Source organism: Salmo trutta, chromosome 37, assembly GCF_901001165.1.
Source record: "Salmo trutta chromosome 37, fSalTru1.1, whole genome shotgun sequence".
Classification (NCBI taxonomy): domain Eukaryota; kingdom Metazoa; phylum Chordata; class Actinopteri; order Salmoniformes; family Salmonidae; genus Salmo; species Salmo trutta.
The window spans coordinates 27799405-27827244 of NC_042993.1; the positions used below are offsets into that span (position 1 = coordinate 27799405).

At 39.8% G+C, this 27840-nt stretch overlaps 1 protein-coding gene across 4 annotated transcripts in view; it reads left to right on the forward strand.

Moving 5' to 3' along the window:
- Positions 1 to 5722: 5722 nt before the first annotated feature.
- LOC115177210 (SH3 domain-containing kinase-binding protein 1) overlaps positions 5723 to 27840 on the forward strand; it is a 26736-nt gene continuing 4618 nt past the window's right edge. The window contains exons 1-17 of one of the 4 annotated variants that reach the window (XM_029737792.1): positions 5723 to 5852; positions 7072 to 7229; positions 7509 to 7566; positions 8107 to 8216; positions 9171 to 9261; positions 9358 to 9419; positions 9531 to 9576; positions 10683 to 10777; positions 12824 to 12925; positions 13661 to 13712; positions 20173 to 20223; positions 20436 to 20559; positions 21639 to 21804; positions 22990 to 23180; positions 23591 to 23654; positions 23965 to 24032; positions 25680 to 25962. In XM_029737792.1, coding sequence (XP_029593652.1) covers positions 5849 to 5852; positions 7072 to 7229; positions 7509 to 7566; positions 8107 to 8216; positions 9171 to 9261; positions 9358 to 9419; positions 9531 to 9576; positions 10683 to 10777; positions 12824 to 12925; positions 13661 to 13712; positions 20173 to 20223; positions 20436 to 20559; positions 21639 to 21804; positions 22990 to 23180; positions 23591 to 23654; positions 23965 to 24003 — 1413 coding nt within the window. In that variant the 5' untranslated portion in view covers positions 5723 to 5848 and the 3' untranslated portion in view covers positions 24004 to 24032; positions 25680 to 25962. Of the gene's footprint in view, positions 5853 to 7071; positions 7230 to 7508; positions 7567 to 8106; positions 8217 to 9170; positions 9262 to 9357; positions 9420 to 9530; positions 9577 to 10682; positions 10778 to 12823; positions 12926 to 13660; positions 13713 to 20172; positions 20224 to 20435; positions 20560 to 21638; positions 21805 to 22989; positions 23181 to 23590; positions 23655 to 23964; positions 25963 to 27840 lie in introns of those variants that run through there. The other 3 variants (XM_029737791.1, XM_029737790.1, XM_029737793.1) reach the window with 3 other exon arrangements.

Consider the following 27840-nt stretch of genomic DNA (forward strand, 5'->3'; position numbering starts at 1 on the left):
TATTTATCTAATTAAATTACATTTGAGGCCAAACAGATGAATACTATACTAGAAGATAAACATTTTATTTATTTATTATACAGTAGTGATAAATCGTACACTATTACACAGTAGATATCTTTTTAGACTAGTTTAGCCATCAACTGCAGAATATACAGTATACTGTTGACTTTAGCAAGTTTTAGGATTCAACAATGTAACCTACGGATTCAAATATGTAACCTGCGGATTCAAATACGTAACATTCAACTACGTAACATGCAACTTTGTAGCATGTTTTTGGATTCTACCAGGCTAAAGTACAGCTAGAGGCAATCGAATCCCCTTTTTAAATGACAACTGGGCCAGTGTCTAATGGTCTATATGGTTTAGACCGTATGGTTTATAGTTGTCTTGCTAGTCCAGCATCTTGCAAGTGACCCCTCTGACAATGGGACCAAATTAGGTCAAAGGTTATATTTTACAGACCTGCACTGTGGAGTGAAACAAGATGCTCACAGTCCCCCAGAAGAGCAAACAGCATCCCTTTAAAGATAATGACTCAAGTAAAAGTTGAAAGTCACCCAGTGAAATTCTACTTAAGTAAAAGTCTAAAAGTATTTGATTTTAAATATACTTAAGTAACAAAAGTTAATTAAAAATATATATACTTAAGTATCAAAAGTAAAAGGATAAATCATTTAAAATTCCTTATATTAATCAAACCAGACAGCACCCTTTTCTTGTTTTTTAAATTTATGGATATCCAGGGGCCCACTCCAACACTCAGACATAATTAACAAACAAAGCATGTGTTCTATGAGTCCGCCAGATCAGAGGCAGTAGGGTTGACGAGGGGCGTTCTCTTGATAAGTGCATGAATTGGACCATTTTCCTGTCCGGCTAAGCATTCAAAATGTAAAGAGTACTATTGGGTTTCAGGGAAAAGGTGTGGAGTAAAAAGTACATTATTTTCTTTAGGAATGTAGTGAAGTCAAAATTATAACGAGTAAAGTAAAGTACAGATACCCCCCAAAAAACTACTTAGGTAGTACTTTAAAGTATTTAAGTACTTTACACCACTGGGAAACATAGACTGTTAAATAAAATGGCATACCCTATCTGCAAAGTCACAATGGGCTACCTGGACGTTTGTTATCTTGTCTAGTTTGTTGAGAATCCTGTATTGGATTGTTATATCTTGTACATTTCAAAACTGTTAACTTGGTCTTGGGTTGGGTGTGTGTACTACTTATTAATGGCTCACCATTGGAAGTCTGTGCCTCAGAAATACATTCATTTAACTTTTGATTAGGCGACACAATTTATAATTATTTGTAGCAATTAATGCTTCCTTTGTATATGAAGAAAAAATGGTGATTGATTATATCACGGCATTGATTAGATCATGGCACACTCAATGCTTTGATGTGATAGGTTTTCTTCATTGAATGGGGACTTTCCCCCTTGTGTAACGTCTATGTTAAGTTTGGATTGCTGAGTAGTATGTGTGGGGTGCAACACAGTAAACTTTGGTTGAATATAAAATAAAATAAGTTCTAAGGTATTTGAATTTGATCCAAAATGATTTGTGCTGTTCAAGACAAATATAGTTTGTAAAAAAAAAAATGATAGAAAAAGTAGACTGTTGCACTATTTGGATTTGTATGTCTTGCTGTGGGAGGCACTACTCTTTAATGTACATGATAAATGTTGTGGTTGACACTTTCATGTTCAATTTTATGTGGTTGGGGCAATAATTTTTTTAAATGGTTCCTGTAGCCAATGTTTTTCAGATGTAAATTAAAAAGAACTTTGGTTAATTTAACATCTGTTAAATTTACTTCTGTGTTGCTTATTTTACATATCTTTATTCAATAAGGAGTTGAAAAGCTAACCTTTACATTATTGACACCTGTCTATACTGTGCTGGAAAGGTGAGATTGTAAGAGCCAGAGCATAGGCCACACAGTACATGCACTAGACACGAAAGAGCAGAGATTTACAAGTCGTTATACTGACTGTCAGTACTGTATTCTGTGTATAGATGATTTACAGATGTAGGATCTTAATTTGATCACTCTTTTGTTGTTGAGAATTTTACTGCACTGCAGGAAATGCAGATAAGCTTCATCCTTATTCCAAGATGGCGTAGCAGTCGGACGTGTGTTTTGTCCGTGTAAATAGTCGTCTTCCTCGTTTTTCCGTATATATTTTGTATATATTTGAATCACTCTTTCCATCTAAGGACTGAATATACTTTCCTGCAACCCGCCTCACCCAGTGTGGTACGGATCTGCTATTTTTATACTTTAGAACTGGAACCCACATCAGCAGCTAGCCAGTTAACTAGCTACTAGCTAGTAGTCAGTTAGCCACTGCTAGCGGTCTTCACCGTTAACTCGGACACCAGCCAGCTTCTGCTTGGTCTATACCTGCCAGTCTGCACAGCGCAATATCAACCCAGAGCATATCGGACTGCTTTTTCTCTACCACATCACCGGATTCCTGCTGCAAGCTCTGGACCAGTACACCGGATCATCGCAGCTAGCTAGGTGCAACCTGAGTGGCTACTGCTGACTAACGCCTCTGTCCCGAAGCAAGCAGCAGTTAGCCTTGAGCTAGACTCAAGCTAGGCCCATCTCCCGGATAGCCGAAGAGGTCTACCAGCTAATTCTTGGGCTACAATACCTCTTTTGCCAATTGGCCTGGACCCTTTTTGCTGACATGGAGCCCAGCTGATCCATCACGACTGGTCTGCCGATGTAATCGTCCGAGAAGGTTTCAACAGGCTTTTCCGTTGCGACATCGCCGTAGACCCATCTGCTAGCCCCAGCCCGCAAGCTTTATGAATCGCCGTGTCTTCAGCTTGCCTAGCGTAGTAGCGAACACCGAACTGCTCCCTGACCCACATATTGCTGCTCACTGGACCCTATGATCACTTGGGTACACATGCCTCTCCCTAATGTCAATATGCCTTGTCTACTGCTGTTTAGGTTAGTTATTGTTTTATTTCACTGTAGAGCCCCCAGCCCCGCCCTAAATGCCTTTGATAGCTATTTTGTTCCTCCCCCACACATGCGGAGAGCTCACCTGGCTTAACTGGTGCCTCCAGTGACACTACCGCTCTCATCGTCACTCAATGCCTAGGTTTACCTCCACTGTACTCACATCCTACCATACCCTTGTCTGTACATTATGCCCTGGATCTATTCTACCACACCCAGAAATCTGGTCCTTTTATTCTCTTTTCCCAAAGCACTAGACGACCAGTTGTTATAGCCTTTAGCGGTACCCTTATTCTACTCCTCCTCTGTTCCTCTGGTGATGTAGAGTTTAACCCAGGCCCTGTAGCCTCCAGCACCACACCTATTACCAGACCCCAGGCACTCTCATTTGTTGAATTTTGTAACCGTAAAAGCCTTGGTTTCATGCATGTTAACATCAGAAGTCTCCTCCCTAAGTTTGTTTTATTCACTGCTTTAGCACACTTCTGAAATTTCCATCCCCAACTACAACATTTTCCGACAAGATAGAACTGCCGAAGGGGGCAGAATTGCAATCTACTGCAGAGATAGCCTGCAGAGTTCTGTCATACCATCCAGGTCTGTGGCCAAACAATTTGAGCTTCTACTTTTAAAAATACAGCTTTCCAGAAATAAGTCTCTCACCGTTGCCACTTGTTATAGACCCCCCTCAGCCCCCAGCTGTGCCCTGGACACCATATGTGAATTGATTGCCCCCCATCTACCTTCAGAGTTTGTACTGTTAGGTGACCTAAACTGGGATATGCATAACACCTCGGCCGTCCTACAATCTAAGCTAGACACCCTCAATCTCACACAAATGATCAAGGAACCTACCAGGTACAACCCTAAATCCGAAACCATGGGCACCCTCATAGACATCATCTTGACCAACTTTCCCTCTAAATACACCTCTGCTGAATTCAACCAGAATCTCAGAGATCACTGCCTCATTGCCTGTGTCCGTAATGGGTCTGTGGTCAAATGACCACCCCTCATCACTGTCAAATGCTCCCTAAAACACTTCAGCGAGCAGGCCTTTCTAATCGACCTGGCTCGGATATCCTGGAAGGATATTGACCTCATCCCGTCAGTAGAGGATGACTGGTTGCTCTTTAAAAGTGCTTTCTCACCATCTTAAATAAGCATGCCCTGTTCAAAAAATGTAGAACTAAGAACAGATATAGCCCTTGGTTCACCCCAGACTTGACCTCCCTTGACCAGCACAAAAATATCCTGTGGCATTCTGCATTAGCATCGAATAGCCCCCGCGATATGCAACTTTTCAGGGAAGTCAGGAACCAATATACACAGTCAGTTAGGAAGCTAAGGCTAGCTTTTTCAAACAGAAATTTGCATCCTGTAGCACTAATTCCAAAAAGTTTTGGGATACTGTAAGAGCACCTCCTCCCAGCTGCCCACTGCACAGGGGCTAGGAAACACTGTCATCACCGATAAATCTACGATAATCAATAATTTCAAGAAGCATTTTTCTACGGCTGGCCATGCTTTCCACCTGGCTACCCCTACCCCGGCCAACAGCTCTGCACCCACCGCAGAAACTTGCCCAAGTCCCCCCCGCTTCTCCTTCACCCAAATCCAGACAGCTGATGTTCTGAAAGAGCTGCAAAATCTGGATCCCTAAAAAGCAGCTGGGCTCCACAATCTGGACCCTCTCTTTCTAAAATTATCCGCCAAAATTGTTGCAACCCCTATTACTAGCCTGTTCAACTTCTCTTTCGTATCGTCTGAGATCCCCAAAGATTGGAAAGCTGCCGTGGCCATGCCCCTTTTCAAAGGGGGCGACATTCTAGACCTAAACTGTTATAGACCTATATCCATCCTGACCTGTCTTTCTAAAATCTTCGAAAGACAAGTTAACAAACAGACCACCGACCATTTCGAATCCCACCGTACCTTCTGCACTATGCAATCTGGTTTCCCGAGCTGGTCATGGGTGCACCTCAGCTACGCTCAGCTAATAGCCTGACCACCATTCATTCAACATTATAGATGTTGAAATCATGTTGTTGTAGGATTATTGCTGTGACAATATAGGTCAAATTAAGAACCTACATCTGTAAACATGAGGCAGATAATATTTAACGGGAAACCATTCAGTAAAACACTATTAGCAATAGAGGGTGAGAATTGTCACATGTTGCTACCTGGAGCCTCCAAGACATGTTCAATACCTTGAGAGAGTAATGTAATTTATTTATTCTTTGCTGCAGCAATGTCCTTTTCATGCATGCCATTACAGATTTGTTCAGGTTTAGTCAAGCATACTCGTTATCTGCAATCTTCAATGTAATCTATTCTATGAATGGACAGCTATTCTACCCTAAGGGGTACACACACACACACACACACACACACACACACACACACACACACACACACACACACACACACACACACACAGAATTACGTCACACTTATGTATGGGACTGTCTTGTTTTTCCCCATACAATGTGTGCCAGTTACTTGTACAGCTGACAATATGTGGTCATGTTCTTTTTCACCCTTGCCTATCGTCTCTCTCCTTCAATTAGAAACCTGTCCCACCTGTTCTCTCTCTCTCTCCTTCTCTTACTCTCTCGCTTGCTCTCTCTGACCCGTCCTCCTCCTGGCTGGTGGCTTGTCATGACTAGCCCGAAGTAGATGTTAATGATTGACTAGAGGGAAGGAGGACCCTGTCCTAGCCATATATAGCTTTGCTTCTTGGGCAATACATTCACTTTCTTTCAGTTCTCCTCCTGTAGCATATGAGGTGTCTGTCTGTCCTCTGAAGAGGAATTACCTAAAAGTCTAGAAGAGAGAGTAAAGCTTTTTAAGAAGTCATGGGTAAGTGAATTGTAACTGTGTTGTCCATTGAGTAGTGTTTACAAGGGTTTGGGGAACGTTTACAATGTCTGTCAATTAGTTACATTCAGGGCAATTGACAAGAACTCTAGTTTCAAAAATGTGTGGTCATTTTGTAATCCCAAATAATATTTGCGATTGGAGGTGATTTTAGTATACCAGATATGTAGGCCTGTTCATGTTTGTAGATTATACACCCTCTTTGATCTTGCTTTTTTATTATCCAGAAAGCAAAGAGGTAGTAGCCACCGTGCTTCTACACCTGCATTGCTTGCTGTTTGGGGGTTTTGGGCTGGGTTTCTGTACAGCACTTTGAGATATCAGCTGATGTAAGATGGGCTATATAAATACATTTGATTTGATGTAGTAAGTCTCTGGGTGTCCACTATACTTTTGTATTTGGTGTTGCAGGATTTCCTCATAGCTAACATTGGCATAAATGCCTAAAGCCAGGTAAACAGGTTAGCACTAGCACTAGCTGTGGGTAAGGTACATTTTTCATTATTTTCTTACTTGCAGGTTGGTTGTAGGCAATGGGTGTGTGTGGTATTGACATTTTGTTTTGTATAGTCCTTGCCTAAAAACTACTGAACAGAAACTTTTTCACTATGCCAGGGCAAATTCCAAACTGTAATTGTTGGTATCAATTTTGCTGCCCCGGTACTGTACTGTAACCTTGCTTTACATACGTGTTGTTCAAACACAAATATGCTACAGGAGACTGGTTTGGTTTACAAAGGCCTTGGTGTTTATTCAGAAAAAGTAAAGCTGAAATCTTTTAACAACATACCAATAGCTTTTTTTGCCTATGATTTAGTGCATGTTTCAAACACAATAATCTTGATGTTACCCTTCTCACACTATGCAGCCAAGCTGAGTTAAACAAGCTGGTTATTTACCCACCATAGTTGCCAAAAACATGCTAGAGAGAACAATGTGCAAGACCATATCCATGCCAGCACGGTACGGTTTGGATCAGCACAATAGTGTGAAAAGTGTCCACGTTATCGCTCTTCCCCTCCCCATGTTTTTGAGTCACTAGACTATGGTGTTAACCTTCTAGATGTTGGGCCACATTACCTGTTAAATGACTCTAAATAACTGCAGTTCCTCAAGCAATATTGTTAGGTCTGTTTGAAAAGAGAATGAAACTTGCGACACCATATTCTCTTCCCCCTCCTCCTCCATTTGCGTGTCTCAGAGGTGCTGGTGCTGATAGACTTTGAGGGCACGATGGGAGATGAGATGACGGTGCAGGTGGGAGACGTGGTGACGAGCGTCACCAAGCCCAGCGAGGAGGGCTGGCTGGAGGGGGAACTGAGGGGCAAGAGGGGCATCTTTCCCGCTAACTTCGTCAAGGTACAGTATGTCCATCAAGAGTTTGCCTTCAGTCCCAGGATTAGGATTAATACCATCTCAATTCAGTCAACGAAGGAAGTCAAATTAAATTATATTCTGTCAAGGAACTGAAATTCCATTATTTTCAGTTTACTTCCTTCCTTGACTGATTTGAAATCAATTTGACCCCGACTCTGATCAGCCTATTGTTCGTGCAATTTTCACGTGCAATCCATTGTCTAATACTTGACTCATTAGCTTTTTCCTTGTATGTCTTTGTATATTTTATTTCCCACACAGGAGGTGCCTGTGTATTTGATAGGTGACAGCAAGAGGGAACCAAGAAGTCTACGGAAATGTATGTGTCACTCTCCAATGTCTTTAAACCTCCACTACCATAACGCTCTGCTTATTGTGTTTCTCCTAACGTGATCTGTAGCAAAAACTGTAAACAGATATGTTTCCCAGTCTGTCAAACATGAACCCTGTTTTGTACTGAAATATGGAAGTGTTTTGGTTTGTGCTCATCGAGATACACACTTTGTCAGCAAGACAGGCTAAAACAAGTAATTAAAGGCCTTGTGTAGATATATAGCCTCGCCGGCTAGCACCAAGCTTGATTATAATGTACAAAGAAGGAACAGATAAAAACCACAGTCTACTGTTACAGCACAATCCATTTGAGGGATTCAATTAGTTACAACACGAAGAAGCTTCAATTCTTCTAGTCATGCTCTGAGTCTGGAGTCTATAAGTTATCATATTGAGACTTCTGTATTTGTTTACTTCTGAATTTCTCTACTAAATTTCTATTCATCATTAGTTTTAACTATCATTTTACAATAATAAGAGCAGTCTTGACTAATTATGTGGCTGGTACAATGCTTTGCTTATGCAGCAAGGATGATTAAACAAACAAGGAAGTGTGAGGTGGCCTTTGCCTACAGTCCCTTGAATGAGGATGAGCTGGAGCTGGTTGTCGGGGAGACCATTGAGATCCTCAGAGAGGTAGAGTGCTGCTTTTATCATTACTGACACTAGATTATCAATAGATGGGAAAACACTTGCAAACATACTAGAGAAGGAATCTCAAACAAATGTCCCACAAGACAATTTAACAAGGCCCTAGACCCAAATTAGTTTGAGACCCCTGCTATAGAGTATCAGTGTAAATTAGTTGTAGGTTCTTGGAGAGAACATTAGCTGCTCTATTTAGAAGGATATGTTTATGTTTTAACTTCATAATTGGAGTGTCATATCATATTTACTTTCTTTGTATCATCTCTCTAATGGCAAATGCATGAGCATGAGGGAGCAACCACAAATCATTTATCTTGTTTGCCTAGCTAGATATGATACTAAAATATCACCCCTCCAAAAGCTCAGAAAACCAAATAGTCGCACAGATATTTCAGCAATGCATATTCATTGTGATATTTCCCCAAGATTATACTGAGAAATCACATTTCTCGCACACATTCCAACTTCACTTTGAGGTGTGTAGGATCTTCATTTGAGCCAGTTTGCTACAGCAGGAAAATAATCCTGCAACAGTAACAGGAAATTATAGATTTTATGTGGATCACAGGAGGTGGGTGGCACCTTAATTGGGGAGCACGCGCTCGTGGAAATGGTTTCACCGTTCCAGACATTATGATGAGCCGTCCTTCCCTCATATAGCCTCCACTGATGTGGATTATAATTAATGGACATTTCATAAGGGAAATTACAAACTTCAGAAACCTTTTTAAACCACAAATACACTCAAGAGTTTTTCCTTTCTTGCATTGCAGGAAAGTTCTCCTGCAACAGGATGATCAAATGAAGATCCTACATCTGTAGACATTATGCTGACCAAACCTGTTTTGAGAATTCCTATGCATGTGGATGATTGGTGAAATATGCTCTGCTACACTGTACTATTCTTATATTTCTGTTTCTCTCTCTTTTAACACCTGACAGATTGAAGATGGGTGGTGGATGGGAATGAAAGGTGATAAAGTGGGAGCGTTTCCATCAAACTTCGCCAAAGAGATATTTGTCTCTCCAAAAGGTGGGATGGGCACATTTTTCACATGGCCTTTTTTTGTTCTGAGAGTGGACTTGAATCAGTATATCCTTATAGAACTTCCTTCTCAATCTTTTTTAGATGTCAAGCAGAACGAGAGCAAAACCAGACCCAAAGTCTCAGATACAATGTTCAGTAAAGAGGTATGGAATGCAAGATAAATCAAAATACAATAAATATGGGACTTTTTCTCTCCTGAAAACCTAGTTGTGAGATGCCATTGATTAATTTAATACATTTGTCTTTTTGTTAAGACAAAGCTACCTCAGAGGACGAGTGTGAGGAACAAAACAAAAAACGGTAAGTTTCTATAGTTCTCATTCCTACTTTATGTAGGTCGTATAAATGAGTGGACTGCATTTTGAAATACATTTTAAAATGTAAAATAAAAGGCCCATCTTTGTACCGCTCATCAAATTCATCCTCCTCGTGGGAGATACTTTTTGATACATTGAATGAAACTGCAAAGCAATCAATGTCTCCACTGAATATAGACATGTTCTGATGTACTACAACAACAGTGAGACCTCTGTGACAAGTGTTCTATTTTTGGACCAAACTGCCACTTAGGCAGGTGTCCACAGTCAGCAATTCCCACAGTTTACCCAATAGGCTATGTGGGTGTGGGCCCACAGAAACTCTGACAGTAACCCTGGCTTGATGTCACAGTTTAATGGGGAAAGAAATGAATGGTTCAAATAGGTTCATGTCAATGCTTCACAGTTCATATCGTTCTCAGAAAAATATATGGATGTATGGACTGATATTCTTCCTTGTCGATTGGTTAGTCATGATCAGTGGTATAAAGTACTTCAGTAAAAATACTTTAAAGTACTACTTAAGTAGTTTTTTGGGGTATCTGTACTTTAGTATTTATATTTTTGACAACTTTTACTTTTACTTCACTACATTCCTAAAGAAAATAATGTATTTTTTACTCCATACATTTTCCCTGACACCCAAAAGTACTCGCTACATGTTGAATGCTCAGTAGGACAGGAAAATGGTCCAATTCACACACTTATCAAGAGAACAAGTGGTCATCCCTTCTGCCTCTGATCTGGCAAACTCACTAAACACAAATGCATTGTTTGTAAATGATGTCTGTTGGAGTGTACGCTGGCTATCCGTACATTTTAAAAACAAGACAATGGTGCCGTCTAGTTTGCTTTATATAAGGAATTTGAAATTATTTATACTTTTACTTTTGATACTTAAGTATATTTAGAACCAAATACTTTTAGACTTTTACTCAAGGAGTATTTTACTAGGTGACTTTCACATTTACCTGAGTAACTTTCTTTTTAGGTATCCATACTTTTACAACATCTTAAAACCAACCTATTCCAGCCATGCATTGCTTAGTTTCTCTTTATAATACTCCCCTCTCTATTATGTCTACTCAGTGAAAGAATGTTGTCAAGTCATGTTCGACTACGCAGCCTTGACCGAGGACGAGTTGAATCTAAAGAAGGGAGACATTGTTACAATCATCACCAAGGTTTGGGTCTTTGTACTAATGTTGTCATCCATGTTCCCCAATACAATATACTGTACCTTAATGACTTTATGCCTTTTGGGGCCAAAATCAATAATATAATGCTCTAGTTTTGGACTAGAATAAACCTGGTTATACAATTTCATCAATATTTTTTCTCCTCTTCAACCAGACCAACCTGTTATGTGACTTGTGAGCAATTCCGTGAAAATATGTGCCACAATACACTAGATGACAAAGCATGCACAATTACATAAGTAGAGAAACCATCCAAAACTCTGATGGTATAAATTATATTCCAAATTACAGTGGTGTAAAGTAACTACATTAAGTAAAAATATTTTGAAGTACTACTTAAGTAGTTTTTTGGGGTATCTGTACTTTACTTGACTATTTATATTTTTAACAACTATTACTTTTACTCTACTACATTCCTAAATACAATATGTACTTTTTACTCCCATACATTTTCATTGACATCCAAAAGTACTTGTTACATTTTGAATGCTCAGGTAGGACAACAATGTCGTCCAATTTACGCATCTACAGTATCAATATAATATGTTGTCATACCTACTGCCTCTGATCTGGCGGACTCACAAAAAAAAAAATAATACTTTGCTTGTTAATTATGTCTGACTGTTGGAATTATATATATCTACAGTACTAGTCAGTAGTTTGGACACACATACTCATTCGTGGGTTTTTCTTTATTTATACTATTTTCTACATTGTAGAATGGTAGTGAAGACATCAAAACTATGAAATAACACATATAGAATAATGTAGTAGTCAGAAAAGTGTTAGACTGTCACGTCCTGACCAGCAGATGGAGCTAGTGTTTTAGTTTTGGGGTCAGGACGTGGCATGTTTGTGTTGGGAATGTTTGTGTTGTTGATTGGGACTTCCAATTGAAGGCAGGTGTGTTGAGTTGCCTTTGATTGGAAGTCCTATATAGGTGTGTGTGTTTTTCTTTGGGGTTGTGGGTGGTTGTTTTTGCACTTGCTTTGTGAGCCTGCAAAACTGTTTGCTGTCGTGAGTACTGTTTTTGGTTTTCCGGTGGATACTTTACTTGTTTTGTTGATTTAATAAACATGAGTGTCCACAATCCCGCTGCGCCTTGGTCCTTCTCTGAATACAGCCGTTACATAGACAAATCAAAATATATTTTATATTTGAGATTCTTCAAAGTAGCCACCGTTCGCCTTGATGACAGCTTTGCACACTCTTGGCATTCTCTCAACCAGCTTCATGAGGTAGTCACCTGGAATGAATTTCAATTAAAAGGTGTGTCTTGTTAAAAGTTCATTTGTGGAATATCTTTCCTTCTTAATGCATTTGAGCCAATCAGTTGTGTTGTGACAAGGTAGGGGTGGTATCCAGAAGATAGCCTACATATTATGGCAAGAACTGCTCAAATAAGCAAGGAGAAACGACAGTTCATCATTACACTTTTGTGGTTACTACATGAGTCCATATGTGTTATTTCATAGTTTTGATGTCGTCATTATTATTCTACATTGTAGAAAATAGAACAAATAAAGAAAAACCTTTGAATGAGTAGGTGTGTCCAAACTTTTGACTGGCACTGTTTATATAAAAGAGAGAATCGTGCCGTCTGGTTTGCTTAAAATAAGGAATTTGATGTCTAGCATTTACTTTTACTCAAATATGTAAATGTAATACTTTTTCCACCACTGTACTTAAGTATATTCAAAACCAAATACTTTTAGACTTTTACTCAAGTAGTATTTTACTGGGTGACCTTTACTTTTACTTGAGTCATTTTCTATTAAGGTATCTTTACTTTTACTCAAGTATGATATTTCAGTCGTTTTTTCCACCACTGCTAAATTATAAGTGGAAAAGGGAGGTTTATGATAACTTTGAAGATCAAATAATAGTGTCCACGGTGGGCAATGACCATGCTTCCCCTGACCCTCTGTTAACCTTTCAGATGTTCAGAGTACTTGTCCTCGTGGACATTGTCGTTTTATGAACTATGTGTAGTTCTTTGAGTTGCTCTTTACACAATCTCTTCTTCTGAAGGAAACAGAGGACGAGGGCTGGTGGGAGGGAGAGCTGAACGGACGCAGAGGTTTTTTCCCCGACAACTTTGTCATGGTGATACCGACGACAGAAGGTCTCCAAGTGAGTTAGAGCAGGGAATGAGGGAAACATTCCCAGGAATAGTCTCGCTGTAGCCCTGTGAATGGGAATTTCCCACGCACATTCCAGGGGGGTTTAGCCATTACATTACACTGACCTAAGCAGCTATGACACCAACCAGTAATAAACATGAGCTATTTATTAGACTGCAACAGCTCAATAAAAACAAAGCCCTTTATCTACAGTTGGCTAACAAAAAAAATAATTCTCAGTCAAGTCTTTCTTACATTTTTTTATTTTCTATTTAACCTTTGTTTAACTAGGCAAGTCAGTTAAGAACAAATTCTTATTTACAATGACAGCCTAAGAACAGTGGGTTAACTGCCTTGTTCAGGAGCAGATCAACAGATTTTGACCTTGTCAGCTCAGGGATTCGATCTAGCAACCTTTCGGTTACTGGCCCAATTCTCTAACCACTAGGCTACCTGCCGACCTTTACTTAACTAACTTATAAAGGTTTCTGACTCAAAGATCTCTTCAACATCCGCAGTTTAGGAGTCACTGACTTTAAATTTCCGTCTGTGGAAAGAGTGTGTTAGTTTATTTTGAATTGCATTAATTTTATATATATATATATTTTTAAATAAAACAATAAAAGACAATACGAATGGCCGCTCGCATCAATGGGTGCTCTAATCAGTGTGTGTGTGTTGCTGCAAATAGGCAGCAAAGAGAGACTGAGCCAACATGTTGTGTTTTCCGTTGCTTTTCCTACAGTCTGGAAGCACCAGCCAACCACCTGCGCACTGTGGCACGGAAAGACGCTCAGGTAAAGACAGCAACTTCCTGTTTTAACAGAGAGACCAGTGCAACGGCATATACTGTTACAACAGTTAGTCCATGACACCAATATGACAGTACAGAATGTCTTGTGATTTAGATGCTGACGATGGAGCTTATGAGGTGTAACATAATAACTGGTGCAACAAAATATACTGTGACACCCATAGAGCTCCTATTAAATGACTATTCTAATTAGTATTAGTGTGTTAGTATTTGAATTCCTAATTCTATGGTGACAACAATCTGTGACACACCCATATGAACACCAATATGACAACATAGATTGTCTTGTGATTTAGAGATGCTAATGGGAGCTGAATTAGAGAATTCTCACACAAGGAAATGGCTACGGTTGCTACTGTTTTTATCTGCGGTGGTGCTTGTTCAGTCTGGCACGGTGTTCATGTTTTAGTGTGTGAGCAGATGAATATGAGATTTTGTGTGGTCCAAATGGCTTCCTGAATATTTCAAAATCAAGGTCTTTGCATTTTACAGATACTGTTCTTGTAGATGGAAAACAGACATTAACATAGGCATGTCACAAAAAATTATGAAATACTCAGCATGAGGGAGTATGGCAACCCTAAGGGTCAAATTAGCTTTTAAAATTGAGTGACAACGGCACATCCACTCTGCCTGTCTGTCTGTCTGTCGGCTGTCTGTAACTGAACTACAATTAGGTTTTTATTAGCAAGCCAGGCCACAGACACACTCACATTTCCTCAGTCCAGGCTACATAGGCAAATCTTATGTAAGTGAAAATCCACCTAAAGACCAATATAACGCAGGAAAGCCCCAGAATACTCAGCGATTTCGGCGTCAAATTCACACAACCACAGCTATATTAACGGATGTCACTGGTAACGGGTTAGATGTAGTTTGTATGATGTATATGGAAGCTCCCAATCATCCCTATTTCAGATGCTAGTTTTTATCTATAGCTATGCATCATACAATGATGTTGGGTAGCATAAATGATTGTTCATTGTGGAAGTTTCAAAGCTGTTTCATTTTGACCTCTCTTGACCTGCTATCTATGTGGTATATCTCGAAGACACAGCTCCCTTTTGAGTTTTTATGACTATGTTGTTCGATGAAGGAACAGACCCACTGGGCACACTACGTCATTTCAATGTGGATAATAAGTTGTCAATGCCGTTCAAAATTCGGAACAGATTATTACGGCAACTGTGAAGATCTCCACAGACCTGCGACAACCTACGCATGCTATCTTGAACATATGATTACATAAGAAGAAATGTATAGTTACAGTAACCTCACAGCGACCATGGTTGTGTTAATCATTTTAAGGATGAATGCTACATTAGTTTGTAAGATAGACTTAACTTTTACTGTATTACAAAGGTAATATTGAATTGTGCTAGGTTGGTATATAAAAGAGAGAATCGTGCCGTCTGATTTGCTTAAAATAAGTAATTTGGTGTCTAGCATTTACTTTTACTTTTACTCAAATATGACAATTGAATACTTTTTCCACCACTGAACTTAAGTTATATTCAAAACCAGATACATTTTCTATTAAGGTACCTTTACTTCTACTCATGAATGACAATTTAGTGTTTTTTCCACCACTGCATTGTAGAATAATAGTGAAGACATCAAAACTATGAAATAACACATATGGAATCATGTAGTAACCCAAAAAGTGTTAAACAAATCAAAATATATTTTATATTTGAGATTCTTCAAAGTAGCCACACTTTGCCTTGATGACAGCTTTGCACACTCTTGGCGTGACTAGCTTAATGAGGTAGTCACTTGGAATGCATTTCAATTAACAGGTGTGCCTTGATAAAAGTTAATTTGTGGAATTTCTTTCCTTCTTAATGTGTTTGAGCCAATCAATTGTGTTGTGACAAGGTTGGGGTGGTATACAGAAGATAGCCCTATTCGGTAAAAGACCAAGTCCATATTATTGCAAGAACAGCTCAAATAAGCAAAAAGAAACGACAATCCATCATTACTTTAAGACATGAAGGTCAGTCAATCCATAACATTTCAAGAACTTTGAACATTTCTTCAAGTGCAGTCGCAAAAACCATCAAGCGCTATGATGAAACTGGCTCTCATGAGGACCGCCACAGGAAAGGAAGACCCAGAGTTACCTCTGCTGCAGAGGATATGTTGATTAGAGTTACCAGCCTCAGATTGCAGCCCAAATAAATGCTTCACAGAGTTCATGTAACAGACACATCTCAACATCAACTGTACAGAGGAGAAGGTGTGAATCAGGCCTTCATGGTTGAATTGCTGCAAAGAATCCCCTAATAAAGGACACCAATAAGAAGAAGAGACTTGCTTGGGCCAAGAAACACAAGCAATGGACATTAGACCGGTGGAAATCTGTCCTTTAGTCTGATGAGTCAAAATGTGTGATTTTTGGTTCTAACCGCCGTGTCTTTGTGAGACGCAGTGTAGGTGAACGGATGATCTCCGCATGTGTGGTTCCCACCGTGAAGCATGGAGGAGGAGGTGTGATGGTGTGGGGGTGCTTTGCTGGTGACACTGTCTGTGATTTATTTAGAATTCAAGGCGCACATAACCAGCATGTCTACCACAGCATTCTGCAGCGATACGCCATCACATCTGGTTTGCACTTATTGGGGCTATCATTTGTTTTTCAACGGGACAGTGACCCAACACACTGTGTATGGGCTATTGGACCAAGAAGGAGAGTGATGGAGTGCTGCATCAGATGACCTAGCCTCCACAATCACCCGACCTCAACCAAATTGAGATGGTTTGGGATGAGTTGGACCGCAGAGTGAAGGAAAAGCAGTGAACAAGTGCTCAGAATATGTGGGAACTCCTTCAAGACTGTTAGAAAAGCATACCTCATGAAGCTGTTTGAGAGAATGCCAAGAGTGTGCAAAGCTGTCATCAAGGCAAAGGGTGGCTACTTCGAAGAATCTAAAATCAAAAATATATTTTCGGGTTATTATATGATTACGTATGTGTTATTTCATAGTTTTGATGTCTTCATTATTATTATACATTGTAGAAAATAGTACAAATAAAGAAAAACCCTTGAATGAGAAGGAGTGTCCAAACTTTTGACTGGTACTGTAAGCAGGGCTTGGTTAAAACCCTGGACGGGAGACCAAAGGGGAGCTATAAATGAGTTATCCAGTTGAAGGTGCTGCCTAGCCTAATGATCTGACATTGTTTTAAAGTTACAAATTCAACTTATTTTATGTTGAGATTTGGTGATGACATAATCCTGTGGTTGTAATTTCACTCTCAAAACAACAGTTTACGTGGATGACTTTTTTCAAATCCAATGTCGTTTCCATGTAGATTCCGTGTCACAATACGCTGACAAATGACATGGAAACAACATTGATTCAACCAGTTAGTTCCCAGTGGGGAGGGATAGACAGCATGTGACACATGTTTTGCCTTAAACAGTAAAGAGGATGTGAGAGTCCAATCTTGAGTCTGTCAGTACCACACATAGCAGGATGTGGTTCACAGGCAGGTTTTATCTGAGGGCACCAGATCTTGTATCAAACACACACTTCTGCTTATGGTACAACTTGTGTTTTACAGACACTAACTGTTATTTAGCTGTTAGGCTGGATGTTTCTTCCCAGATTTAAATAGATAAAGCCTTTCTAATTGAATACGAAGGGTACACAACATTAAGATGCAATATTTCAATCAATCATTTATTTTAATGATAAAATCGGTGCACAAATATTCAAAGAAAGCTTGCTATTGCTACATGACCACTTTTATTGACATTTTGAGGCACTCACTTTCGCTGAACATTCACAAACGTTCATATCTTCATCGGGGTAGGGAGCAGTATTTCGACATCCGGATGAAAAGCGTGCCCGTAGTAAACTGCCTGCTTCTCAGGTCCAGAAGGTAGGATATGCATATTATTAGTAGATTTGGATAGAAAACACTCTAAAGTTTCTAAAACTGTTTGAATGATGTCTGTGAGTATAACAGAACTCATATGGAAGGCAAAAACCTGAGAAAAAATCCAACCAGGAAGTGTGGAAATCTGAGGTTTGTAGTTTTTCAAGTGATTCCCTATCCAGTATACAGTGTCAATGGGGTCATTTTGCACTTCCTAAGGCTTCCACTAGATGTCAACAGTCTTTAGAACGTTGTTTCATGCTTCTACTGTGACTGAGGGGAGAATAAGAGCCATTGGAATCAGATGACTGAGAAAATGACATGAGCTCAATCGCGCGCGCTCACGTGAGAGTTAGCTGTGTTCCATTTCTTTTTTGAAGACAAAGGAATCGTCCGGTTGGAATATTATGGAAGATTTATGATAAAAACATCCTAAAGATTGATTCTATACATCGTTTGACATGTTTCTACAAACTGTAGTATAACTTTTTAGACTTTCATCTGGACTTAGTAAGCGCGTGCCTTGCATTTGGAATAGTGAACCTAACGCACGAACAAAATGGAGGTATTTGGACATAAAGATTAACTTTATCGAACAAAACAAACATTTATTCTGGAACTGGGATTCCTGGGAGTGCATTCTGATGAAGATCATCAAAGGTAAGTGAATATTTATAATGTAATTTTTGTCATTTCTGTTGACTCCAAAATGGCGGGTATCTGTATGGCTTGTTTTGATATCTGAGCGCTGTACTCAGATTATTGCAAAATTTGCTTTCGCCGTAAAGCTTTTTTGAAATCTGACACAGCGGTTGCATTAAGGAGAAGTGCATCTATAATTCTTTGAATAACAGTTGAATATTTTATCAATGTTTATGATGAGTATTTCTGTAAATTGATGTGCTCATTCACCGGAAGTTTTGGGAGGCAAAACATTTCTGGACGTTACACGCCAATGTAAAATTGGGTTTTTGGATATAAATATGAACTTTATCGAGCAAAACATACATTCATTGTGTAACATCAAGTCCTATGAGTGCCATCTGATGAAGATCATCAAAGGTTAGTGATTCATTTTAGCTGTATTTCTGGTTTTTGTGACGCCTTTCCTTGCTTGGAAAATGGCTGTGTGGTTTTTCTTGTCTAGGCGCTGTCCTAACATAATCTAATGTTATGCTTTCGCCGTAAAGCCTTTTTGAAATCGGACAATGTGGTTGGATTAACGAGAAGTGTATCTTTAAAATGGGATATAATAGTTGTATGTTTGAGAAATTTGAATTATGAGATTTTTGTTGTTTTGAATTTTCCGCCCTGCTATTTTACTGGCTGTTGAATAGTTGAATAGACGCTAGCGTCCCACATACCCCAGAGAGGATATCTTGCTGTTTGAGTTTGTGTTCAAACATTAAGAGGCCTAACAGTCATTTGGAGATAATATCATCCCAACTCAAAACAATCTCAGCCAGAATCAAGCCTCTGCACTTGAGTCCCTCCACCCCACCCCATCGCTCCCACTACTCCATTGGCGTCTTATGTCACTGGGGGGTTGCAGCTATGCTACAGGAAGTCCTACACCATGATGGAGAGGGGGATGTCATACAGTACGTCACATGACCTGGCTGAGATGCCTTGGAGGAAGCCAGGGGGTGGGGGACCGTAGAGAGCTCTGTCTGTGACAGTGGCTTTTCACAAGCGGCCCAAGCAGTAACTCTGGAACAACTCTGTGCTTCACATTGGTGGAAGGGCTTGGTCAGGGAGTTTTACATGTGTTTTGAAGAAGGTAGGCTCTATTCTCAATGATTTACTTTTGGTACTCTTAGTCTGTGGAATTCATCATCACCAGTCACTTTTGGTGGTTTATTGTCTTACATGTCAGCATGACACTCAGCATGTTCTTCCTCTGTATCTTGAGAGATGTGCTAAAAGCTATACTGCAGATTCATGTTGTTATCGACTTAGCTGTTTTGTGGTCAGTTCCCTTAACTGCACTCTAGTTGATCATTTCTTGTTTTTTTAAACACTATAATTGCTCGGTTAACTCTTAATGGTAATTGAGAGGCAGAATATTGTGCTTTGTCAAGACACTCCCACAAGTCTATTATACATACTGTAGCTGTTCACACTTGAGGGATCTCCTTTGTGAAAAATAAGTTATTTCCACTCCCAAGCCAAGGCCTTCTCAAGGGAGACTCTTGGGAATAGTAACTACAGTCTTTTGGATTCTGTTGAGAATTCTATTGGACACAGCTGTGACCTAGCCTGCTCCTATGACATGCAGCATCTTGGCTTCCCATGCCACTATACTGGTTGGAATTTCATCAAACTCAAATGGAAGAAAATGAACAACGTTTCTGCGCTACATGAATATTAATTTTGCATTTGAATGAAATGATGCTAAATTCATTTTTGCAGAGAATGATTAACCCCGGAGGTCTGGGTCTTGATGCTGTTGTACACTCACCGTTCTCATAGCAAAGACAACAACACACCAGTAGCAAGATAGATAGCTGTGGCCGTGTATAATATGGTGTGTATTTTGTGCTCTAATGTTCTTCTAGTCAAGGCAGAGGGTTCAGCGATGGAGAAGAGCAGCCCTGCAAAAGCAAAAGGTAAGATGCAGCAAGTTGATACTGTTCAATTAAAGTACAGGTTAACTGTACCTGCAGTCTCCTTCAACCAGATGTTGTATTACATTATACTTCAAAGTACAGAGGAGATGATGCTTCACAATTGCAACAAGGTGTGTGTTGTTATTAATAAGTACGAACGAGTACAGTTTGCTTACTAGCAGCGATGCTTACATGTGCACATGTGCATGCAGATGAGAAACCAGAGACTAAAGACCTGAGAAGCAACCCCCCAACCAAAGTCAAGCTCCCTGCTCCAAGTAGACCTGCACTACCACCTCCAGTGAAGCACAAGCCTCAGAAGTTTGGTTGTAGCAAGTGAGTGATTCTAGAACATCCATATTTTTTCTCAGTCAACACCAACCACTTAGGTAGAGTACGGAGGTATAGTAGTGCCAACATAAATGCAATCTTAATCCAATGTTGACACTGTTATCACTCCATAGTATCAAGTGTGAACGTTAATAGTGAGACTTGTAAAAGAAGGATTTCTTCATGAAGCATCGCTTTCAGACTTTGTTACTGATCAGAATGGACAAATAGGACACTCATATGGAAGCCTTAGTAGTTATATATTTGCAAAAGCCAATAATAACAAAGCAAAAGGTCTCTGTCAAGACAGGAACTGTTTGTTCTCTTTAAACTGGCAAGGAAGGAGAGTGTGGAGGAGAGTTTTGGTTGGTGCCTAAGTTACTATAGCATATAGTCTTCATGTCTTAACGCTGAATGCCAGGATTCCCAAACCTTGAGCGGTGCACTGGAAACTCTGGGATGAGTCAGTGTGGGCCTAAACAGACGAGAGCAGCCCATTTCCTTCTTCCTGAACAAACACACATGCACACACACACAAGCACACACACACAAACACACACGACTGGGAAAACAAAAAGGCCGTCTTTACCAAGGGGCAATTGACGAATAAAAAGCCTTTCGGATTGTTCTTTCTAAATAAACTGTCACATATTGGAGGCAATGCAATGACAGTGTGGCCTGGGCTAAAAGCATATCGCTTATTTGTAAAATTCATTTGAGATTATACTTGCAAAGTTTGTATATTTTATGAAAAGTTATGTCGTCTTTTTTTGTTCTAGTGAGGGTGTGGACGATGAAAGGGGAAGTCTTAATGTTTGGCTAAACAATAACTCATTGAGGTTTCAATATGCAGTGCATCAGCACCTGCCTCTAAGAGCCTGCAAGAGGAAACAGGATGCCACATTTTCCACACCGAACCAGCAATTTTCATCAACTGATAATCTCAACCGTAGAAAATGAAGCATCTCTTTCAGTTTTCTCTCTCTACATCAGAGCAATTTGGGTCAAGTTAACCTTATGAATCAACCAGTGTAGGCCTGAAAGAAGGAATGTTTCATTTCTCTGAAATGATTTTCTCCCATTAGAGCCAATGGCGATCTCCCTCCCCTTTCACCACAATGTACAGAGGAGAGCAACTTGGACCAGTTTGACGGAGTGGTGGTGTCCCCTGAGAAACTGAGTCACCCCACAGCCAACAGAGCCAAACCCCCACAGAGACGACCCCCATCAGACCTCGTCACCGGTCCACAGGTATGGCAACAATATACCATACTGTATTATTATCAATATTATTATGGTACAGAATGTACCTCTGTACAGTGTACATATTATGACATACCAGGAACAATAATATTTACTAAATATGAGTATGCGACCAATAAAATTGTATTTGATTTGATTTAGGACAGATCGCATATTAGGACAGAGTCACACATCCATGGAAGTTGTCAGAGTCACTTTGAGTTAGTGTCGTTGTCATATGTGTGTCCTAACATGGACACCACACACAGTTATGTTTCCTTCTGAAACCACAGGGAGACAATGTGGCTTAATCACATGACACATGACACATCACATGACAGTAGACCCACAACCCCTAGGTTATCATAGTGATGATGATACAATCCCTGATTTGTCTATTGTCATGACGCCACCAGTCTATATCTGCCCAAAGGTGCACGCTGTACTCCACATCCCCTCTGAAACCACAGGGGGGCAGTGTGGCCCAACACTCATCATGCAGTGACATTATGAACCCACAACCCCAGGTTAACATAGAGATGATGATACATTCTCTGGTTAGTCTGATGTCATTTTCTAATGTCACGCCACAAGTACACATCTGCCTAGAGGAATCACTGTCATCACAGTCATAGGGGCATATCAGTGGAGAATAGTGGCCCTTGTTAGATTTCATTCCTCCAGAGTTTCCCTGAAGACTGTTTGTTCGTATGACGTGGCCCATCTGGCCCACTAAGTCTTAACTCACCCGCCCAGAGAGAGAGAGAGATGGCCTGTTCATAAGTGGCTTGACAAGTTGCATGCCATGAAGGGTTAGTGAGGCCATGACTTGAGAAATGACTCTTAAAAAGGAATCGTCATTAAGGTCATGGTTGTTGTTCTAACCCTAGGCTCTGAGTGGCAGGGACCAGACAGATGCAGAAAAATCGGCTAAACTGCTGAATGTTTGCAAAATTGACTTTGATTCCATATACATGAATACTCTATCATCATCTTAGGCCTTGTTGGCAAGTACGTAGAACACAAAATTAACATAACGTCAATGTATCTCTCTCAAAGTATCAATTAGCCACAAAGTAACAACTGACTTTAAATAAGCTTACTGAGATTGAGTAGATTTAATTCCAAAGTGCTTGAATGCTGGACCTGTCACTCGTTGACAAAACATTGAGATACCTTGTCTAAACATTGCAGGTTGCAGAAAGTCATTCACCATCATCCAAGCCTGAACATCCTCCCAAGAATCCGGTACCCTCCAGGCTAACGCTTCCCAAGGCTATAGTGGAGGCCAGGGCAGCTCAGGAGGAGAAGCCTTGTCTGGACAGCCTACAAGCTGAGGTCAGGGAACTGAAGATTGCTCTGGAGCTGCTGCAAAACAGACACGAGTAAGTAGTATTACTCATTTATTCAGACTTCTAGATAACCAGGGGAAAAACTTGAGGAATCAGGTACATTAACCCATTTGTTCAGTTGTTCCACCAAGCTATTTTCAACTATTTTGATAAAAGACAGAATCTACCGCACACTCAAAAACGACTAGTGAAGGTGCTGGAGGCAAAATGTAAAACTGGAAAGACAGGAGAAAAAGTCCCTGCACACTTCCAGTCAGATCTCTCCTAGCCTGGTTAAATCAGACTGAATGCTGGGCTCACCATTGTTGAAACACTTCAGTATGGGTTAACCAGGCTACATCTCTCCTGCCAAAAATGTAAACCATTCCTTCATTTTCTTACTCTTCTTTGACCTCTTAGTGCATCTATTGATATATGTATATATATTTGTTCTTTCCTTCTAGACAAGACATACAGGAACTGAAAGAGGAACTGAGAGATGAGAGAAACAAACGTGTGGCTCTGCAGGTATGTGGAATATTTACAGTGAGCTCCAAAGGTATTGGGACAGTGACACATTTTTTGTTGTTTGGCTCTGTACTCCAGCACTTTAAATTTGAGATGATACCATGACTATGAGGTTAAAGTGCAAACTGTCAAATGTCGCACAAATATCACACAAATAGTATACCCCCAAAACATGCTAACCTCCCCTGTTATTGTAATAGTGAGAGGTTAGCATGTCTTGTTTTGAGCATGCAGTGGAACGTACAATGTTTGGAGCATAACACAAGCTTTTGATTTAACTGAATATTAACACAATGTTTCCCCTGTGCAGGAGGAAGTACATGGTCTTAGGACTAAACATTCATCCTAACTGACACCATGACCGGGCAGTTCATCTAAGTAAGGCTCTGCTATGTCTTTCCCTTGAACACAAACTTGAAAGGAAATTCAAATGTTCCTGACGTTGGAGTGCAAGAGGGGATGGAAAGGATACATGTCTGCTTCCTCTGCAGACATACCAGCTGATGCCACATTAAGGCCTGGAATCAATCCGTATCTCTGAAGTATCGTGGAAGTTCCCCTTTATAGCTTGATAAAAAAATGTGAAGGCAATGTTCCCGCATTTGCATTTACGGTAAACACTGCATCGGAAATTACCTTTATAGGGATACTTCGGGATTTTGGAAAGTCTACTTCCCCGGATTCAGATGAACCCGTGGATACCATTTTCATGTCTCTGCATGCAGTTAGAAGCAATTTCTAACTAGCGTTTGTGCAATGACCTGAAGTATCTACTAGCATGCTAGTAGACACCATAGACTTCCAGCCATTGCCCTAACTCTATAGTTAGCATTGGCTCGCAAAACTACCTCTAACCTTGAGTTTATCTGACTCTGGGGAAATACACAAAGGTCTTCATTGTCAAAATCCCGAAGTTTAACTTTACATTTTAACGCAGACCTTCCGCGATACTTTCGCGATAACGATTGAATCCAGCCCTAGATTGTAGTCAGCCATTTTGTTTGAGTGCATTCTGGACTTGATTGGCAAGGGACCAAGTGAATTGACCAACATTTTTTGTATATATCAACCAAATACTTTGTAGCCGGGATTCAACTCAAGGTGGGTTATAGCGTAGTGCACAATACAATTGACAATGTGTCTTTTAAGGGACTTTTCCCTAAGATTTACATGGTAAATGCTGCACACGTTGGACCAAGCCTAAAGCACTTTTAAAAGTACGTTATAGTGTGGCGTGCTTTAACACACCTTGCATTGAATCCCGGCCTTTGGGTAGAAAATGCGTTTTATTTTATACTGATGATATTGTATATTTCCTTGAAAGAACAACATCACCCAACAATACAGAGGACTGGTTTTATACATCGAATGTGGGCCATGTTTCTCAGTGCTTATTTTCCTCTAAAAGCATATTTCTTATTTTTTGGGGCATGTTTGGGAATATTTTGAAGCATAGTGTTTGGGGAACATGAGTCAACTGAACAAACTACTTGTATCTTTTGTGCAAACTGTCATTGTATATAAGAGTAACTATTTTGTGTCTTTTTTTAAATATTAAATACTCCAGTGATTTAGCAAGCAATATTTTGCAACTATTCTGCAATGCTGCATGTGTCCATTGGGAGGCACGTTTGTACTATTGTTGTTAACTCAGTGCTGCATTGCAGTTGACTTTCAGTCCACAAAAACAAAACTATATTAGTTAATTCTTTATAAATGTACCCTTTTCTCATTTTTTAATATGTCTTTTAGAATAGGTGCTAAAGTGAATCTAATTAAAACCTTGAAAATACAAACACACTGAAATGAAGTGATCCGCAGTGACGCATGTCGGTATTATACTTTTGCAGCTGGATAAAAGTGGTTGTGTCAGTCACACCAGAACATTAACTTATAGCATACTGAATCTGAAAACAAGTTGACTTATCACAATTAACAAAAAAATAGAGGATGAAGGAAGAAAAACAAGGAGAGATTTACTGTCGGATATTTGATGAGATTTGATGATCAGTATTTGTTGTTTAGGGCTTTGGCTTCTCGAGTGAGCCCTATAGATTGGTTCCCCCCATCTCAGCATTGGCGACATGATTCTGGCATGGCCCGGGAAGTCTATGAGCTGGAAAGCACATCTGGAGAGCATCTGGAACACATTACAGAGAGTGGGCTTCTGAAACTGCCATGGGAACAAACTATTTTTTAAAAATGGCATTGAATATGCGTGATGGAGTGCACATTCCCTCTCAGGCTAAAACTGCTAGTGTAACGTGAAATAAACTAAAGTAAATAAATAGGGTTTGTTGGTACGGCAGTATTTTCCTAATTTCTTTCACATAAGGCCTATTGAAAGTGATCCTTCATCCGTATGAACCTGCAAAGACAACTGAAAACTGTACTTCATAAAACATATTTGATAGGCCATTAATCATAACTGTTACAGCACAGACATTTCCATTAAACACATCCATTTTGCAACTTCATGAAACTCCATAATCATCCAAAGAGAGAATAGACAGCCTTTTCATTAGTCCAGAACAATCTTTTTTAGAGGGAAACAGTTACTGTAAAAGAGGAGGGATTTGAGAGAAGAGAAATGGTATCGGCAGGAGGCACAGAGCCAGAAATAAGATATGGAGGAGGGTCAAAGGTAAACTAAAATTAGACTTAATAAAAAAAGGTCTGATACGGACAGAAAGAGAACAGTTTCCCTCTCTTCTGTGAAGAGGAAATTATGGATGAGTAGAGGGCACGAGCTACATAGATAAGCGGGTTAACCACAAGGAAATGACAACAAAGCCCTTTTTAAAATGTGTCAATGTGTTCATAAGGAGCCACAAGTCACAAACTGTACAGTTGTCACTGGTGACTGACACATCATTCAAAAGACATGGGGCCATTTTGAATGCCTTTATCAATCATTCCTTCCTCATATAGGTTCAGAACTTTAGTGAAACAGCACAGTTAAAAATATACAGTTGAAGACAGATGTTTACATATATCTTAGCCAAATACATTTAAACTCAGTTTTTCACAATTCCTGACATTTAATCCTAGTAAAAATCCCTGTCTTAGGTCAGTTAGGATCACCACTTTATTTTAAGAATGTGAAATGTCAGAATAATAGTAGAGAGAATGATTTATTTCAGCTTTTATTTCTTTCATCACATTCCCAGTGGGTCAGAAGTTTACATACACTCAATTTGTATTTGGTAGCATTGCCTTTATATGGTTTAACTTGGGTCAAACGTTTCGGGTAGCCTTCCACAAGCTTCCCACAATAAGTTGGGTGAATTTTGGCCCATTCCTCCTGACATAGCTGGTGTAACTGAGTCAGGTTTGTAGGCCTCCTTGCTCGCTTCCGCTTTTTCAGTTCTGCACACAAATTTTCTATAGGCTTGAGGTCAGGGCTTTGTGATGGCCACTCCAATACCTTGACTTTGTTGTCCTTAAGCCATCCTTAAGTCCATTTGGAAGACCCATTTGCGACCAAGCTTTAACTTCCTGACTGATGTCTTGAGATGTTGCTTCAATATGTCCACATAATTTTCCTCTTCCCTCATGATGCCATCTATTTTGTGAAGTGCAGTAGTCCCTCCTGCAGCAAAGCACCCCCACAACATGATGCTGCCACCCCCGTGCTTCACGGTTGGGATGGTGTTCTTCGGCTTGCAAGCATCCCCCTTTTTCCTCCAAACATAATGATGGTCATTATGGCCAAACAGTTCTATTTTTGTTTCATCAGACCAGAGGACATTTCTCCAAAAAGTACAATCTTTGTCCCCATGTGCAGTTGCAAACCGTAGTCTGGCTTTTTTATGGCGGTTTTGGAGCAGTGGCTTCTTTCTTGCTGAGCGGCCTTCCAGGTTATAAAGTAGATGTCCTAACCGACTTGCCAAAACTATAGTTTGTTAACAAGAAATTTGTGGAGTGGTTGAAAAACGAGTTTTAATGACTCCAACTTAAGTGTATGTAAACTTCCGACTTCAACTGTATGTCAAACAGAAAACAAACTGGATGGACATCAGAAATAGATGGGAGAGGTTGAGGGTTGAAGTAGAAAAGGACTAAAAACAAACAAAATATAACTATTGTAAAATAGATTGTGTATGTAAAATGTATGTATAATGTATGTAGTATGCATAAAGTGGAAGTAGAAGCCTAAGTATTGTTGTCCATTAGTTTACTCCAA